The sequence below is a fragment of the Sphaeramia orbicularis genome, unplaced genomic scaffold (genome assembly GCF_902148855.1).
Source record: "Sphaeramia orbicularis unplaced genomic scaffold, fSphaOr1.1, whole genome shotgun sequence".
Taxonomy (NCBI): Eukaryota; Metazoa; Chordata; class Actinopteri; order Kurtiformes; family Apogonidae; genus Sphaeramia; species Sphaeramia orbicularis.
Window position 1 is genome coordinate 220,275 of NW_021941450.1, and position 18,241 is coordinate 238,515.

The 18,241-nt window shown below is 41.1% G+C and overlaps 1 protein-coding gene and 1 long non-coding RNA gene across 2 annotated transcripts; both read right to left on the bottom strand.

Annotated features, from left to right (window-relative positions):
• Window positions 1-270: 270 nt before the first annotated feature.
• On the bottom strand, window positions 271-17,296 carry LOC115415794 (uncharacterized). The gene is made up of 3 exons (XR_003934872.1): window positions 17,285-17,296; window positions 8,039-8,048; window positions 271-643 (listed from the first exon to the last, which is right to left on the bottom strand). It is a non-coding gene; the product is annotated as an uncharacterized LOC115415794 (long non-coding RNA).
• Window positions 991-7,291, bottom strand: crema (cAMP responsive element modulator a). The gene is made up of 3 exons (XM_030129429.1): window positions 6,834-7,291; window positions 2,185-2,344; window positions 991-1,522 (listed from the first exon to the last, which is right to left on the bottom strand). Exons 1-3 carry the CDS (start codon window positions 6,862-6,864, stop codon window positions 1,378-1,380), a joined length of 336 nt encoding a protein of 111 aa, XP_029985289.1. The 5' UTR covers window positions 6,865-7,291; the 3' UTR covers window positions 991-1,377.
• Window positions 17,297-18,241: the final 945 nt, after the last annotated feature.

Genomic DNA, 18,241 nt, shown 5'->3' on the forward strand with positions numbered 1-18,241 from the left:
AAAAAAAATCGAGATACCTTTTTTCATAATTAATGCATGAAAGGGTTAATTATTTAAGGAGAAGGGGTGGGATTTATAAGTTATGCTTCTTCTCATTCCTTTTCGAATATGCATTATATGTCTTATGTTTAAGTGTTTTGTTTAATTATTTTTCTTCTGTTTTGACATTCACATTCAAAATAAATACATCAATCAATCAAATCAGTCCATCAAGTGAGTCCTAACTAGTATTAGAGTAAATGTTAAAATGTAAGAAAACATCAGATTAGCTGCATTAAAAATGTTTTTATTATTTAATTGTTTTCATATCACTTTCTGATATTGGGTTTTAAATATATGTTTTTATGCTTCAAGAATAAAGTGTATGGTGTAGCCAAATGGACATTTTTGTAAATCCATGAAAAAAAAAACAAAACTCAATTGCATTGTTTCTTCTTGTCTAATGAGGAATAAAAACACCCAAGCAAAGACCTCGACAAAGGTTCTAATAATTCATGCATGAAAGGGTTAACGATCAAACTACTGTCCCACTGAGCTGAGCGCAAAGTGTCACCAAAACAGCAAAAATGACGCCTGCGTGACAGCAAAGCACAAAAGAATTCTACATCTATTTACAAAAGGTTCAGAACACAACAAACACATTCTGATCAAAGCAGTTGGAGAATCTGTACAGAACGGGTTTAAAAGCCTCAGATGGTTCTGGAATAGAAAGGTGTTAGATATGTGACACTGTGGGTCCTGCTGTGCTTTGACTTGATCCAAACCATGAAAAAATACACATTTATTTATTTGGACTGACCTGCTCCTCAGTCCCATCATGTCCCTCTATAAAGGCTAAAGGAGCATTTATGTCACAAAGAGCAAAAAGAACTGGACTTTTTCCTTTTGTGGCCTCAGAGGAACTGGCTGGTAGAAAAGAGCCCGCCCACCTGCCGTGGGTTCAGGAGCGACATGAGCAGGAAGCAGCTGGACTTCCTCCACCACTTCCTCTTCTGGTGGGCGGGTCTTTGCTGGTTCGTGACAGGAGGTGTGGTGAACCTGTTCTGGTGGGCGGGTCTTTGCTGGTTCGTGACAGGAGGTGTGGTGAACCTGTTCTGGTGGGCGGGTCTTTGCTGGTTCGTGACAGGAGGTGTGGTGAACCTGTTCTGGTGGGCGGGTCTTTGCTGGTTCGTGACAGGAGGTGTGGTGAACCTGTTCGGGTGGGCGGGTCTTTGCTGGTTCGTGACAGAAGGTGTGGTGAACCTGTTCTGGTGGGCGGGTCTTTTTTGTCTGTTTTTTGTTTTTGTTTTTTCAGTTTTAGTTCCAGAGTCTTTTGGACTTTAGCTTTAGTTTGGATGTTTTGGTTGGAGTGGGCGTGTCCACAGGACGTTGCCCCTCCTACTCTGCTTTGTGACAGTAAATGTCCTTCAGCGCCTTCAGCTCTTCGATCAGAGTCTTGTTCTGGTTTTCCAACACGGCCACGCGGTTTTCCAGACATTTGACGTACTCCTTCTTTTTCCTGCGACACTCACGAGCCGCCTCCCTGAAAGACGAGGAACACATGGATGAGACCACACCCACAGACAGACCACACCCACACAGGACACAGACCACACCCACAAAGGCAATGAACCACACCCACACAGGACACCTGACCACACCCACACAGGCTATGAACCTGTCAAACCTGACATCTGCCGATCATCTGGAGCCTTCTTCTGTCAATCAACAATCAACACTTAGTTTGACTGATATCATGAAATCGTGTTGTACGTGACGCCAGTTTATTGCGTGGTATACGTACGCATTTTCATACTTTCACCTGTTATTTAATGCCATTTGATGGTGTGTCAATGCGCTAGCCACCAACTGTGCTAATTGTTAACCCTAGCCACTGTCGTGCTAATTGCTAATCCTAACTGCTAATCACGTAAGCTGCTAATTGCACTAATCGCTAACCCTAAACCTAACCGTAAACCTAACCCTAACCGCTAATCGTGCTAGCCGCTAATCGCGCTAATGGTGTGTTATTTTACGTGGTGTAAATATACACGCTGAAAGCTTATAAAGCGTACAGATAACACGGCAATTTAAAGTGGTCCTCCAGGTCTACTGTCCAGCCCTGGTCCTCCAGGTCTACTGTCCAGCCCTGGTCCTCCAGGTCTACTGTCTGACCCTGGTCCTGGTGTCTGGTCCCAGTCTTACCGGTTCTTCATCAGTCGGACCTCCCTCTTGCGGGTCATCTCCTCTGCGTGTTGTCCTGATGGACTCTGGATGGAGCCTGGGGACGTCGCCATGACGACGCTCTGGGCCAGTCCTGAGGTGGGGGGACGCAGCTGGTACGCAGGGAGGTCTCCAGTAGCAGCTGTAGGACCACAGCACACCATCAGACCCCTATGACCCCTTTGACTCCTCAGACCCCTTAGACCCTGAGACCCCTCAGACCTCTCAGATCCCTCAGACCCTTCAGACCCCTTAGACCCCTTAGACCCCTCAGACCCCTATGACCCCTCAGACCCTCAGACCCCTCAGACCCCTTAGACCCCACAGACCCCTCAGACCCCTCAGACCCTTCAGACCCCTCAGACCCTTAAGACCCCTCAGACTCCTCAGACCCTTCAGACCCCTCAGACCCTTCAGACCCTCTTTACTTAGAACAGATAAGACTTTAAAACAAGAACAGAACAATCAGCCAGTGTCAAGACCAACACCTGTCACATTCACATGATATATGAGTTAAATCTGGGTTAAATCTGGGTTAAAGGTGCAGTCTGTGGCTCAGACATTAAAGGTGCAGTCTGTGTGAATTCTGTTCTCAGTCATTCTAAAACTGTCACAGACATGAATGAATCCTGTTCATTTCAGTCCTGATCTCAGTGACAGTAGTATTCCACACAGAACATTCACATTTAAAGCTCAGTGTCAGCCCCCAAATGATGGTTATGATGTCACTGTGTGTTTTGGTCTGAGGCTCCGCCCATCACCTGTCCTCCAATCACAGAGGCAGTACCTTTGTTCATCCAGGTTGGCAGTTCCACTGAGCTGCAGCTGAACATTTATGAGCACAAATGTGTGAGCTGAAGAAACCCAGAAGGACTAAAGGGATTATTCCAAATACGACAAAGAGACAGAGAGAGAAACTAACAAGGATCTGGAGGAGAAGAATGAGAAACAGACGACTGAAAGAGAAGAAGAATGAGAAACAGACGACTGAAAGAGAAGAATTAGAAGACCGACACCGGCTCTGCCTTAGACTGACCACCGTAAGAACCACTGAGAGCTGGGACCACTGTCTGCACCCGGTCCCAGACCGTCTGCACCCGGTCCCAGACCGTCTGCACCTGGTCCAAGACCGGCAGTCTATGTACCCGGTCTCAGACCGGCGGTCTGTGCACCCGGTCCAAGATCGCCATCTGCACCTGGTCCCAGACCAGCGGTGTTGTTCTCCTGACCCTGGTGAACACACCTGGTACTGGTGTAGGACTTGTCTCTGTCCATGGTAGCTCCTTGTAGTTCAGTGTTGTCTGTGGAAGTGACCTGTGCATGTAGAGGTGTGGAATCCAAAAGGGGAGCGTGTCCGCGGTTCGGCCGGTTTCTTATAATATTACTGGGGGAGTATGGTAGTGGTCTGTGGCACATGTACTTTGTGGAAGTAAAAGTTTCACTTCAGGCTCATTTCTCTTTTCTCTGTCTCCTGAATCGTGTAAACTTTCATCTGAGTGTTCAGGACGTTTGTCCTGTTCTGTTCTATATTAGACTTATATATTATACAGAATAAAACAGGACGTTTGTCCTGTTCTGTTCTATATTAGACTTATATATTATACAGAATAAAACAGGACGTTTGTCCTGTTCTGTTCTATATTAGACTTATATATTATATAAAATAAAACAGGACGTTTGTCCTATTCTGTTCTATATTAGACTTATATATTATATAGAATAAAACAGGACGTTTGTCCTGTTCTGTTCTATATTAGACTTATATATTATATAGAATAAAACAGGACGTTTGTCCTGTTCTGTTCTATATTAGACTTATATATTATATAAAATAAAACAGGACGTTTGTCCTATTCTGTTCTATATTAGACTTATATATTATATAGAATAAAACAGGACGTTTGTCCTGTTCTGTTTTATATTAGACTTATATATTATACAGAATAAAACAGGACGTTTGTCCTGTTCTGTTCTATATTAGACTTATATATTATATAGAATAAAACAGGACGTTTGTCCTGTTCTGTTCTATATTAGACTTATATATTATACAGAATAAAACAGGACGTTTGTCCTGTTCTGTTCTATATTAGACTTATATATTATATAGAATAAAACAGGACGTTTGTCCTGGGAGCAGAGGATCCCACCTCTACAGTATTTGAATGTGACTGCAGAACCAGTTTGGACCACAGTCCTAAATACGACACCTTCAAATCTGGGTTATATCTGGGTTAAATCTGGGTTAAATGTGGGTTAAATCTAGGTTAAATCTGGGTTGAATGTGGGTTAAATCTGGGTTAAAGCTAGGTTATCTGGGTTGAATGTGGGTTAAATGTGGGTTAAATCTAGGTTAAATCTGGGTTGAATGTGGGTTAAATGTGGGTTAAATCTAGGTTAAATCTGGGTTGAATGTGGGTTAAATCTGGGTTGAATGTGGGTTAAATGTGGGTTAAATCTAGGTTAAATGTGGGTTGAATGTGGGTTAAATGTGGGTTAAATCTAGGTTAAATCTGGGTTGAATGTGGGTTAAATCTGGGTTGAATGTGGGTTAAATCTGGGTTAAATCTAGATTAAATCTGGGTTGAATGTGGGTTAAATGTGGGTTAAATCTAGGCTAAATCTGGGTTGAATGTGGGTTAAATCTGGGTTAAATCTGGGTCGAATGTGGGTTAAATGTGGGTTAAATCTGGGTTGAATGTGGGTTAAATCTGGGTTGAATGTGGGTTAAATGTGGGTTAAAACTGGGTTAAATGTGGGTTAAATCTAGGTTAAATCTGGGTTGAATGTGGGTTAAATCTGGGTTAAATCTGGGTTGAATGTGGGTTAAATCTGGGTTAAATCTAGGTTAAATCTGGGTTGAATGTGGGTTAAATCTAGGTTAAATCTGGGTTGAATGTGGGTTAAATGTGGGTTAAATCTAGATTAAATCTGGGTTGAATGTGGGTTAAATCTGGGTTGAATGTGGGTTAAAACTGGGTTAAATCTGGGTTGAATGTGGGTTAAATCTGGGTTAAATGTGGGTTGAATGTGGGTTAAATCTGGGTTAAATATGGGTTGAATGTGGGTTAAATGTGGGTCAAATCTGGGTTAAATGTGGGTTGAATGTGGGTTAAATCTGGGTTGAATGTGGGTTAAATGTGGGTCAAATCTGGGTTAAATGTGGGTTGAATGTGGGTTAAATCTGGGTTAAATCTGGGTTGAATGTGGGTTAAATCTGGGTTAAATATAGGTTAAATCTGGGTTGAATGTGTGTTAAATCTGGGTTAAATCTGGGTTGAATGTGGGTTAAATCTGGGTTAAATCTGTCACTGATGGATTTTTGATTCTACCGTTCAAACCCTAACACACTCATGTCTGTCAGCACTTCAGTTTGTCGTCTTCACTTTTTTTCCTGAGAAGTTTACCCCCCAACTTTACTGAAACACATTAAACACACACACACACACACACACACAAACCCAATACACACACATAGTGTGTGTATTGGGTTTGTTGGTGTATTGGGTTTGTGTGTGTATTTGTGTGTAATTGTGTGTGTGCTGACGTCAGTGTGTGCGTCTTCGTTCTTTCTGGCTCGTGTTCCAGGAAACTCTAGTGACGTCAAAGCAGCGACTATCTCATCCCCCTCACACCACCACCCACCCCATTACTTCTCAGACTCCTCCCACCCTGTCCATCCCCCTCTCCCCCTCCCCCCTCCCCCCTCCTTCCCTCCCACACTCTCGTTCTGCCTGACAACTGCTGTAGTAACTGAAGGACTGGAAGGATCTGCACCCACTAAAGGAACCGGCTTCTGTTCTAGTTCTGTTCTGGTTCTGTTCTGGTTCTAGTTCTGTTCTGGTTCTGTTCTGGTTCTGTTCTGGTTCTAGTTCTGTTCTGGTTCTGTTCTGGTTCTGTTCTGGTTCTAGTTCTGTTCTAGTTCTGTTCTGGTTCTGTTCTGGTTCTGTTCTAGTTCTAGTTCTGTTCTGGTTCTGTTCTGGTTCTGGTTCTGGGTTCAGGGGTTTTTAAGGGTCTGTTTGAACCTGATGAATGGATGGAATCTGCACAAACTCACACACATTCAACACCAACTCTATTCATTAAAAAAAAAAAAAAAAAAAAAAAATCATTTCCAGACCAGACTTGAACTGGAATTGTCCCACAGTCACTAACATTTGGATAAAGATCAACTTCAAATGTAAATAGAATTGTACTTGAAATAAAGCTCAAGTGTTTCAGAAAAACAAACCAGTCTAATGAGGTGGAAAACACACTTTAAATAAATAACATTAAATGATCAATATAAGGATTTAATTATTCAAAACTATTACTTATGTTCAAAAGCTCATTAATGGAGAAATCAGTCCATGTAGTATCTGTGATAGAACAGAGTTTAAACAGGCACACAAAACCTGCCAGTCTGGACTAATAATAATAATAATAATAATAATAATAATAATAATAATAATAGTAATAATTACTGAGAATAAAGTGGATTTAAAAGACACAACAACAATAACAACAACATCAATAATACTACTACCACTAATAATGATACTAATGACACTAATAATAGTAATGCTACTACTACTACTAATAATCCTAATAACACTAATGACACTAATGTGTGTGTCAGAGTTCTTGTGTACCTGACTCAGTTTCATCCCCGGTCACAGCCATGTCCTGTTTCCAATAATCCAGACCCACGGCACACAAACGCCTCAGCACCAAAACACTGGCCCCCCAGGAGTAACTGACGAAAACACCAAAACACTGGCCCCCCCAGGAGTCACTGCTGAACTCCAACCAGGTCTGCTTCTATTTCTTCAATTTCTTCTTCTTCTTTTATTCCTCCTTCTTCTCCTCCTCTCCTCTCTCTCTCCACTGCCTGTTCATCAGTGCTCACTCGTCCACTCAGCAGTGTGATTACACTTCCAGGTTCTATTTCTTCTATTTCTCCTTCTCCTTCTTGTTCTATTTCTTCTATTTCTTCTTCTTGTATTTCTTTTATTTCTTCTTCTTTTATTTCTTCTTCTTCTCTCGTTCTCCTCTGTGCATCAGAGTGCTCACTCGTCCACTCGTCAGTGCGATTACACTTCCAGGCATTGACATCACAGTGACATCACTGGCAGCCGCTGAAGTCAGTAAAACACCCTGGATTAGAGTTCCTCCCTCCCTTTGCTCCTCCCCCTCCCCCTCCCCCGTCCATCTGACGCTAAAGTGTACAGATCTACAATGTGAGCTGAGTAGAGGGAGGGGGGGGGTGCGGTATTTTTAGCGCTGGTGACGCAACTACAGAGACGCTCAACAAACAAGAGGATATTGTGTCCCAAGTGTCTGCCGTGCAAACTGTTGAACAACACCAACGAAAGAAACAAGACGCACAAACGAAAGAAACACGACTGAAAGCAGAAACAAGAAACAAACACACAATATTTACACCAGTTCACACACACAACACATGTCCAACCTCTGGATTAGATATATACACTACTGGTCCAAAGTTTTAGAACAGCCCAGTTTGTTCCAGTTTTGTCTGTAAATTCCATCAGTTCCAGTTTAATGAACAGCTGTAAATGGTCCAAAGGTCAGAGTGAACTGACAGAGGAAAAAAAAAAAAGTTAAGGTTAAACCAAACTGAAAAATAATGTACATTTCATAATTATACAAAAAGGAGAACAAGAAATGAGTGAGCAACTGAAGGCAGTTCTTCAGCAATGGAGGTTGATCAAGCCTGGAAAGTTAGTGGTTCAATTCCTGCAGGTGTCCCAACGTTTGTGAACTCCTTCCACCCCCTGTGTCTGCAGAACAGGAGTGTGGAACACACTGTGGTACCAGACCCATGGAGCAGGACTGGAACAGGACTGGACTGAAGAAAGGAGTGTGGTACTGTAAACTGTCTGCAGAACAGGAGTGTGGAACACATTTTTGCCATGTTTCCACTATGTAGAACCAGCTCGACTTGAGGAAGAAAGGAAGAGTTTACACTGGACTGAACAGATGAGTTTACACTGAACAGAGTGAACAGATGAGTTTACACTGAACACACTGAACAGATGACTTTACACTGAACAGAGTGAACACATGAGTTTACACTGGGAACAGACTGAACAGATGAGTTTACACTGAACAGAGTGAACAGATGAGTTTACACTGAACAGACTGAACAGATGAGTTTACACTGAACAGAGTGAAGAGATGAGTTTACACTGAACAGATTGAACAGATGAGTTTACACTGGGAACAGCAGACTGAACAGATGAGTTTACACTGAACAGAGTGAACAGATGAGTTTACACTGAACAGACTGAACAGATGAGTTTACACTGAACAGAGTGAACAGATGAGTTTACACTGAACAGACTGAACAGATGAGTTTACACTGAACAGACTGAACAGATGAGTTTACACTGAACAGACTGAACAGATGAGTTTACACTGAACAGAGTGAACAGATGAGTTTACACTGAACAGACTGAACAGATGAGTTTACACTGAACAGAGTGAACAGATGAGTTTACACTGGACTGAACAGATGAGTTTACACTGAACAGAGTGAACAGATGAGTTTACACTGGACTGAACAGATGAGTTTACACTGAACAGAGTGAACAGATGAGTTTACACTGAACACACTGAACAGATGAGTTTACACTGAACAGAGTGAACACATGAGTTTACACTGGGAACAGACTGAACAGATGAGTTTACACTGAACAGAGTGAACAGATGAGTTTACACTGAACAGACTGAACAGATGAGTTTACACTGAACAGACTGAACAGATGAGTTTACACTGAACAGAGTGAACAGATGAGTTTACACTGAACAGATTGAACAGATGAGTTTACACTGGGAACAGCAGACTGAACAGATGAGTTTACACTGAACAGAGTGAACAGATGAGTTTACACTGAACAGACTGAACAGATGAGTTTACACTGAACAGAGTGAACAGATGAGTTTACACTGAACAGACTGAACAGATGAGTTTACACTGAACAGACTGAACAGATGAGTTTACACTGAACAGACTGAACAGATGAGTTTACACTGAACAGACTGAACAGATGAGTTTACACTGAACAGAGTGAACAGATGAGTTTACACTGGACTGAACAGATGAGTTTACACTGAACAGAGTGAACAGATGAGTTTACACTGGACTGAACAGATGAGTTTACACTGAACAGAGTGAACAGATGAGTTTACACTGAACACACTGAACAGATGAGTTTACACTGAACAGAGTGAACACATGAGTTTACACTGGGAACAGACTGAACAGATGAGTTTACACTGAACAGAGTGAACAGATGAGTTTACACTGAACAGACTGAACAGATGAGTTTACACTGAACAGACTGAACAGATGAGTTTACACTGAACAGACTGAAAAGATGAGTTTACACCGAACAGACTGAACAGATGAGTTTACACTGAACAGACTGAACAGATGAGTTTACACTGAACAGAGTGAACAGATGAGTTTACACTGAACAGACTGAACAGATGAGTTTACACTGAACAGAGTGAACAGATGAGTTTACACTGAACACACTGAACAGATGAGTTTACACTGAACAGAGTGAACACATGAGTTTACACTGGGAACAGACTGAACAGATGAGTTTACACTGAAAAGAGTGAACAGATGAGTTTACACTGAACACACTGAACAGATGAGTTTACACTGAACAGAGTGAACACATGAGTTTACACTGAACACACTGAACAGATGAGTTTACACTGAACAGAGTGAACACATGAGTTTACACTGGGAACAGACTGAACAGATGAGTTTACACTGAACAGAGTGAACAGATGAGTTTACACTGAACAGACTGAACAGATGAGTTTACACTGAACAGACTGAACAGATGAGTTTACACTGAACAGACTGAAAAGATGAGTTTACACTGAACAGAGTGAACAGATGAGTTTACACTGAACAGACTGAACAGATGAGTTTACACTGAACAGAGTGAACAGATGAGTTTACACTGAACAGACTGAACAGATGAGTTTACACTGAACAGAGTGAACAGATGAGTTTACACTGAACACACTGAACAGATGAGTTTACACTGAACAGAGTGAACACATGAGTTTACACTGGGAACAGACTGAACAGATGAGTTTACACTGAACAGAGTGAACAGATGAGTTTACACTGAACACACTGAACAGATGAGTTTACACTGAACAGAGTGAACACATGAGTTTACACTGAACACACTGAACAGATGAGTTTACACTGAACAGAGTGAACACATGAGTTTACACTGGGAACAGACTGAACAGATGAGTTTACACTGAACAGAGTGAACAGATGAGTTTACACTGAACAGACTGAACAGATGAGTTTACACTGAACAGAGTGAACACATGAGTTTACACTGAACACACTGAACAGATGAGTTTACACTGAACAGAGTGAACACATGAGTTTACACTGGGAACAGACTGAACAGAAGAGTTTACACTGAACAGACTGAACAGATGAGTTTACACTGAACAGACTGAACAGATGAGTTTACACTGAACACACTGAACAGATGAGTTTACACTGAACACACTGAACAGATGAGTTTACACTGAACACACTGAACAGATGAGTTTACACTGAACACACTGAACAGATGAGTTTACACTGAACACACTGAACAGATGAGTTTACACTGAACAGAGTGAACACATGAGTTTACACTGGGAACAGACTGAACAGATGAGTTTACACTGAACAGAGTGAACAGATGAGTTTACACTGAACAGACTGAACAGATGAGTTTACACTGAACAGAGTGAACAGATGAGTTTACACTGAACAGATTGAACAGATGAGTTTACACTGGGAACAGCAGACTGAACAGATGAGTTTACACTGAACAGAGTGAACAGATGAGTTTACACTGAACAGACTGAACAGATGAGTTTACACTGAACAGAGTGAACAGATGAGTTTACACTGAACAGACTGAACAGATGAGTTTACACTGAACAGAGTGAACAGATGAGTTTACACTGAACAGACTGAACAGATGAGTTTACACTGAACAGAGTGAACAGATGAGTTTACACTGAACAGACTGAACAGATGAGTTTACACTGAACAGACTGAACAGATGAGTTTACACTGAACAGAGTGAACAGATGAGTTTACACTGGACTGAACAGATGAGTTTACACTGAACAGACTGAACAGATGAGTTTACACTGAACACACTGAACAGATGAGTTTACACTGAACAGAGTGAACAGATGAGTTTACACTGGGAACAGACTGAACAGATGAGTTTACACTGAACAGAGTGAACAGATGAGTTTACACTGAACAGACTGAACAGATGAGTTTACACTGAACAGACTGAACAGATGAGTTTACACTGAACAGACTGAAAAGATGAGTTTACACTGAACAGAGTGAACAGATGAGTTTACACTGAACAGACTGAACAGATGAGTTTACACTGAACAGAGTGAACAGATGAGTTTACACTGAACAGACTGAACAGATGAGTTTACACTGAACAGAGTGAACAGATGAGTTTACACTGAACACACTGAACAGATGAGTTTACACTGAACAGAGTGAACACATGAGTTTACACTGGGAACAGACTGAACAGATGAGTTTACACTGAACAGAGTGAACAGATGAGTTTACACTGAACACACTGAACAGATGAGTTTACACTGAACAGAGTGAACACATGAGTTTACACTGAACACACTGAACAGATGAATTTACACTGAACAGAGTGAACACATGAGTTTACACTGGGAACAGACTGAACAGATGAGTTTACACTGAACAGAGTGAACAGATGAGTTTACACTGAACAGACTGAACAGATGAGTTTACACTGAACACACTGAACAGATGAGTTTACACTGAACACACTGAACAGATGAGTTTACACTGAACACACTGAACAGATGAGTTTACACTGAACAGAGTGAACACATGAGTTTACACTGGGAACAGACTGAACAGATGAGTTTACACTGAACAGAGTGAACAGATGAGTTTACACTGAACAGACTGAACAGATGAGTTTACACTGAACAGATTGAACAGATGAGTTTACACTGGGAACAGCAGACTGAACAGATGAGTTTACACTGAACAGAGTGAACAGATGAGTTTACACTGAACAGACTGAACAGATGAGTTTACACTGAACACACTGAACAGATGAGTTTACACTGAACACACTGAACAGATGAGTTTACACTGAACACACTGAACAGATGAGTTTACACTGAACAGAGTGAACACATGAGTTTACACTGGGAACAGACTGAACAGATGAGTTTACACTGAACAGACTGAACAGATGAGTTTACACTGAACAGAGTGAACAGATGAGTTTACACTGAACAGATTGAACAGATGAGTTTACACTGGGAACAGCAGACTGAACAGATGAGTTTACACTGAACAGAGTGAACAGATGAGTTTACACTGAACAGACTGAACAGATGAGTTTACACTGAACAGAGTGAACAGATGAGTTTACACTGAACAGACTGAACAGATGAGTTTACACTGAACAGAGTGAACAGATGAGTTTACACTGAACAGACTGAACAGATGAGTTTACACTGAACAGAGTGAACAGATGAGTTTACACTGAACAGACTGAACAGATGAGTTTACACTGAAAAGAGTGAACAGATGAGTTTACACTGGACTGAACAGATGAGTTTACACTGAACAGAGTGAACAGATGAGTTTACACTGAACACACTGAACAGATGAGTTTACACTGAACAGAGTGAACACATGAGTTTACACTGGGAACAGACTGAACAGATGAGTTTACACTGAACAGAGTGAACAGATGAGTTTACACTGAACAGACTGAACAGATGAGTTTACACTGAACAGACTGAACAGATGAGTTTACACTGAACAGACTGAAAAGATGAGTTTACACTGAACAGAGTGAACAGATGAGTTTACACTGAACAGACTGAACAGATGAGTTTACACTGAACAGAGTGAACAGATGAGTGTACACTGAACAGACTGAACAGATGAGTTTACACTGAACAGAGTGAACAGATGAGTTTACACTGAACACACTGAACAGATGAGTTTACACTGAACAGAGTGAACACATGAGTTTACACTGGGAACAGACTGAACAGATGAGTTTACACTGAACAGAGTGAACAGATGAGTTTACACTGAACACACTGAACAGATGAGTTTACACTGAACAGAGTGAACACATGAGTTTACACTGAACACACTGAACAGATGAGTTTACACTGAACAGAGTGAACACATGAGTTTACACTGGGAACAGACTGAACAGATGAGTTTACACTGAACAGAGTGAACAGATGAGTTTACACTGAACAGACTGAACAGATGAGTTTACACTGAACACACTGAACAGATGAGTTTACACTGAACACACTGAACAGATGAGTTTACACTGAACACACTGAACAGATGAGTTTACACTGAACAGAGTGAACACATGAGTTTACACTGGGAACAGACTGAACAGATGAGTTTACACTGAACAGAGTGAACAGATGAGTTTACACTGAACAGACTGAACAGATGAGTTTACACTGAACAGATTGAACAGATGAGTTTACACTGGAACAGCAGACTGAACAGATGAGTTTACACTGAACAGAGTGAACAGATGAGTTTACACTGAACAGACTGAACAGATGAGTTTACACTGAACAGAGTGAACAGATGAGTTTACACTGAACAGACTGAACAGATGAGTTTACACTGAACAGAGTGAACAGATGAGTTTACACTGAACAGACTGAACAGATGAGTTTACACTGAACAGAGTGAACAGATGAGTTTACACTGAACAGACTGAACAGATGAGTTTACACTGAACAGAGTGAACAGATGAGTTTACACTGAACAGACTGAACAGATGACTTTACACTGAACACACTGAACAGATGAGTTTACACTGAACAGAGTGAACACATGAGTTTACACTGGGAACAGACTGAACAGATGAGTTTACACTGAACAGAGTGAACAGATGAGTTTACACTGAACAGACTGAACAGATGAGTTTACACTGAACAGAGTGAACAGATGAGTTTACACTGAACAGACTGAACAGATGAGTTTACACTGAACAGAGTGAACAGATGAGTTTACACTGAACAGAGTGAACAGATGAGTTTACACTGAACACACTGAACAGATGAGTTTACACTGAACAGACTGAACAGATGAGTTTACACTGAACAGACTGAACAGATGAGTTTACACTGGGAACAGAGTGAACAGATGAGTTTACACTGAACAGAGTGAACACATGAGTTTACACTGAACACACTGAACAGATGAGTTTACACTGAACACACTGAACAGATGAGTTTACACTGGGAACAGAGTGAACACATGAGTTTACACTGAACAGAGTGAACACATGAGTTTACACTGAACACACTGAAGAGATGAGTTTACACTGAACAGACTGAACAGATGAGTTTACACTGAACAGAGTGAACAGATGAGTTTACACTGAACACACTGAACAGATGAGTTTACACTGAACAGAGTGAACAGATGAGTTTACACTGAACACACTGAACAGATGAGTTTACACTGAACAGACTGAACAGATGAGTTTACACTGAACAGAGTGAACAGATGAGTTTACACTGAACAGACTGAACAGAGGAGTTTACACTGAACAGACTGAACAGATGAGTTTACACTGAACAGAGTGAACAGATGAGTTTACACTGAACACACTGAACAGATGAGTTTACACTGAACAGGGTGAACACATGAGTTTACACTGGGAACAGACTGAACAGATGAGTTTACACTGAACAGAGTGAACAGATGAGTTTACACTGAACAGACTGAACAGATGAGTTTACACTGAACAGAGTGAACAGATGAGTTTACACTGTCCAGAGTGAACAGATGAGTTTACACTGAACAGACTGAACAGATGAGTTTACACTGAACAGACTGAACAGATGAGTTTACACTGAACAGACTGAAAAGATGAGTTTACACTGAACAGAGTGAACAGATGAGTTTACACTGAACAGACTGAACAGATGAGTTTACACTGAACAGACTGAACAGATGAGTTTACACTGAACAGACTGAACAGATGATTTTACACTGAACAGAGTGAACAGATGAGTTTACACTGAACAGACTGAACAGATGAGTTTACACTGAACAGAGTGAACAGATGAGTTTACACTGAACAGACTGAACAGATGAGTTTACACTGAACAGACTGAACAGATGAGTTTACACTGAACAGAGTGAACAGATGAGTTTACACTGAACAGACTGAACAGATGAGTTTACACTGAACAGACTGAACAGATGAGTTTACACTGAACACACTGAACAGATGAGTTTACACTGAACAGAGTGAACACATGAGTTTACACTGGGAACAGACTGAACAGATGAGTTTACACTGAACAGAGTGAACAGATGAGTTTACACTGAACAGACTGAACAGATGAGTTTACACTGAACAGAGTGAACAGATGAGTTTACACTGAACAGACTGAACAGATGAGTTTACACTGAACAGAGTGAACAGATGAGTTTACACTGAACAGACTGAACGGATGAGTTTACACTGAACAGAGTGAACAGATGAATTTACACTGAACAGAGTGAACAGATGAGTTTACACTGAACAGACTGAACAGATGAGTTTACACTGAACAGACTGAACAGATGAGTTTACACTGGGAACAGAGTGAACAGATGAGTTTACACTGAACAGAGTGAACAGATGAGTTTACACTGAACAGAGTGAACAGATGAGTTTACACTGAACAGACTGAACAGATGAGTTTACACTGGGAACAGAGTGAACACATGAGTTTACACTGAACAGAGTGAACACATGAGTTTACACTGAACACACTGAAGAGATGAGTTTACACTGAACAGACTGAACAGATGAGTTTACACTGAACAGAGTGAACAGATGAGTTTACACTGAACACACTGAACAGATGAGTTTACACTGAACAGAGTGAACACATGAGTTTACACTGGGAACAGACTGAACAGATGAGTTTACACTGAACAGAGTGAACAGATGAGTTTACACTGAACAGACTGAACAGATGAGTTTACACTGAACAGACTGAACAGATGAGTTTACACTGAACAGACTGAAAAGATGAGTTTACACTGAACAGAGTGAACAGATGAGTTTACACTGAACAGACTGAACAGATGAGTTTACACTGAACAGAGTGAACAGATGAGTTTACACTGAACAGACTGAACAGATGAGTTTACACTGAACAGACTGAACAGATGAGTTTACACTGAACAGACTGAACAGATGAGTTTACACTGAACAGACTGAACAGATGAGTTTACACTGAACAGACTGAACAGATGAGTTTACACTGAACAGACCGAACAGATGAGTTTACACTGAACAGAGTGAACACATGAGTTTACACTGAACAGACTGAACAGATGAGTTTACACTGAACAGAGTGAACAGATGAGTTTACACTGAACAGACTGAACAGATGAGTTTACACTGAACAGACTGAACAGATGAGTTTACACTGAACAGAGTGAACACATGAGTTTACACTGGGAACAGACTGAACAGATGAGTTTACACTGAACAGAGTGAACAGATGAGTTTACACTGAACAGACTGAACAGATGAGTTTACACTGAACAGAGTGAACAGATGAGTTTACACTGAACAGAGTGAACAGATGAGTTTACACTGAACAGAGTGAACGGATGAGTTTACACTGAACAGACTGAACGGATGAGTTTACACTGAACAGAGTGAACAGATGAATTTACACTGAACAGAGTGAACAGATGAGTTTACACTGAACAGACTGAACAGATGAGTTTACACTGAACAGACTGAACAGATGAGTTTACACTGGGAACAGAGTGAACAGATGAGTTTACACTGAACAGAGTGAACACATGAGTTTACACTGAACACACTGAACAGATGAGTTTACACTGAACACACTGAACAGATGAGTTTACACTGGGAACAGAGTGAACAGATGAGTTTACACTGAACAGAGTGAACACATGAGTTTACACTGAACACACTGAAGAGATGAGTTTACACTGAACAGACTGAACAGATGAGTTTACACTGAACAGAGTGAACAGATGAGTTTACACTGAACACACTGAACAGATGAGTTACACTGAACAGAGTGAACAGATGAGTTTACACTGAACACACTGAACAGATGAGTTTACACTGAACAGACTGAACAGATGAGTTTACACTGAACAGAGTGAACAGAGGAGTTTACACTGAACAGACTGAACTGATGAGTTTACACTGAACAGACTGAACAGATGAGTTTACACTGGGAACAGAGTGAACAGATGAGTTTACACTGAACAGACTGAACAGATGAGTTTACACTGAACAGAGTGAACAGATGAGTTTACACTGAACAGAGTGAACAGATGAGTTTACACTGAACAGAGTGAACAGATGAGTTTACGCTGAACAGACTGAACAGATGAGTTTACACTGAACAGAGTGAACAGATGAGTTCACACTGGGAACAGAGTGAACAGATGAGTTTACACTGGGAACAGAGTGAACAGATGAGTTTACACTGGGAACAGACTGAACAGATGAGTTTACACTGAACAGAGTGAACACATGAGTTTACACTGAACAGAGTGAACAGATGAGTTTACACTGAACAGACTGAACAGATGAGTTTACACTGAACAGAGTGAACAGATGAGTTTACACTGAACAGACTGAACAGATGAGTTTACACTGAACAGAGTGAACAGATGAGTTTACACTGAACAGAGTGAACAGATGCAGGTGTGATCAGTCCATAAGTCCTTCTTCCAGTCTTCAGTAGTTCCACTGGTGCTGTTTCATGGCCCAGACAAGCCTCTGTTTCTGATTCTGAAGTCTCACCAATGGATTTAGCTGCAACTGGACCCATCAGACCTGCACCTGTTCAGTCTGTTCAGTGTAAACTCACCTGTTCAGTCCAGTGTTCCCAGTGTAAACTCATCTGTTCAGTC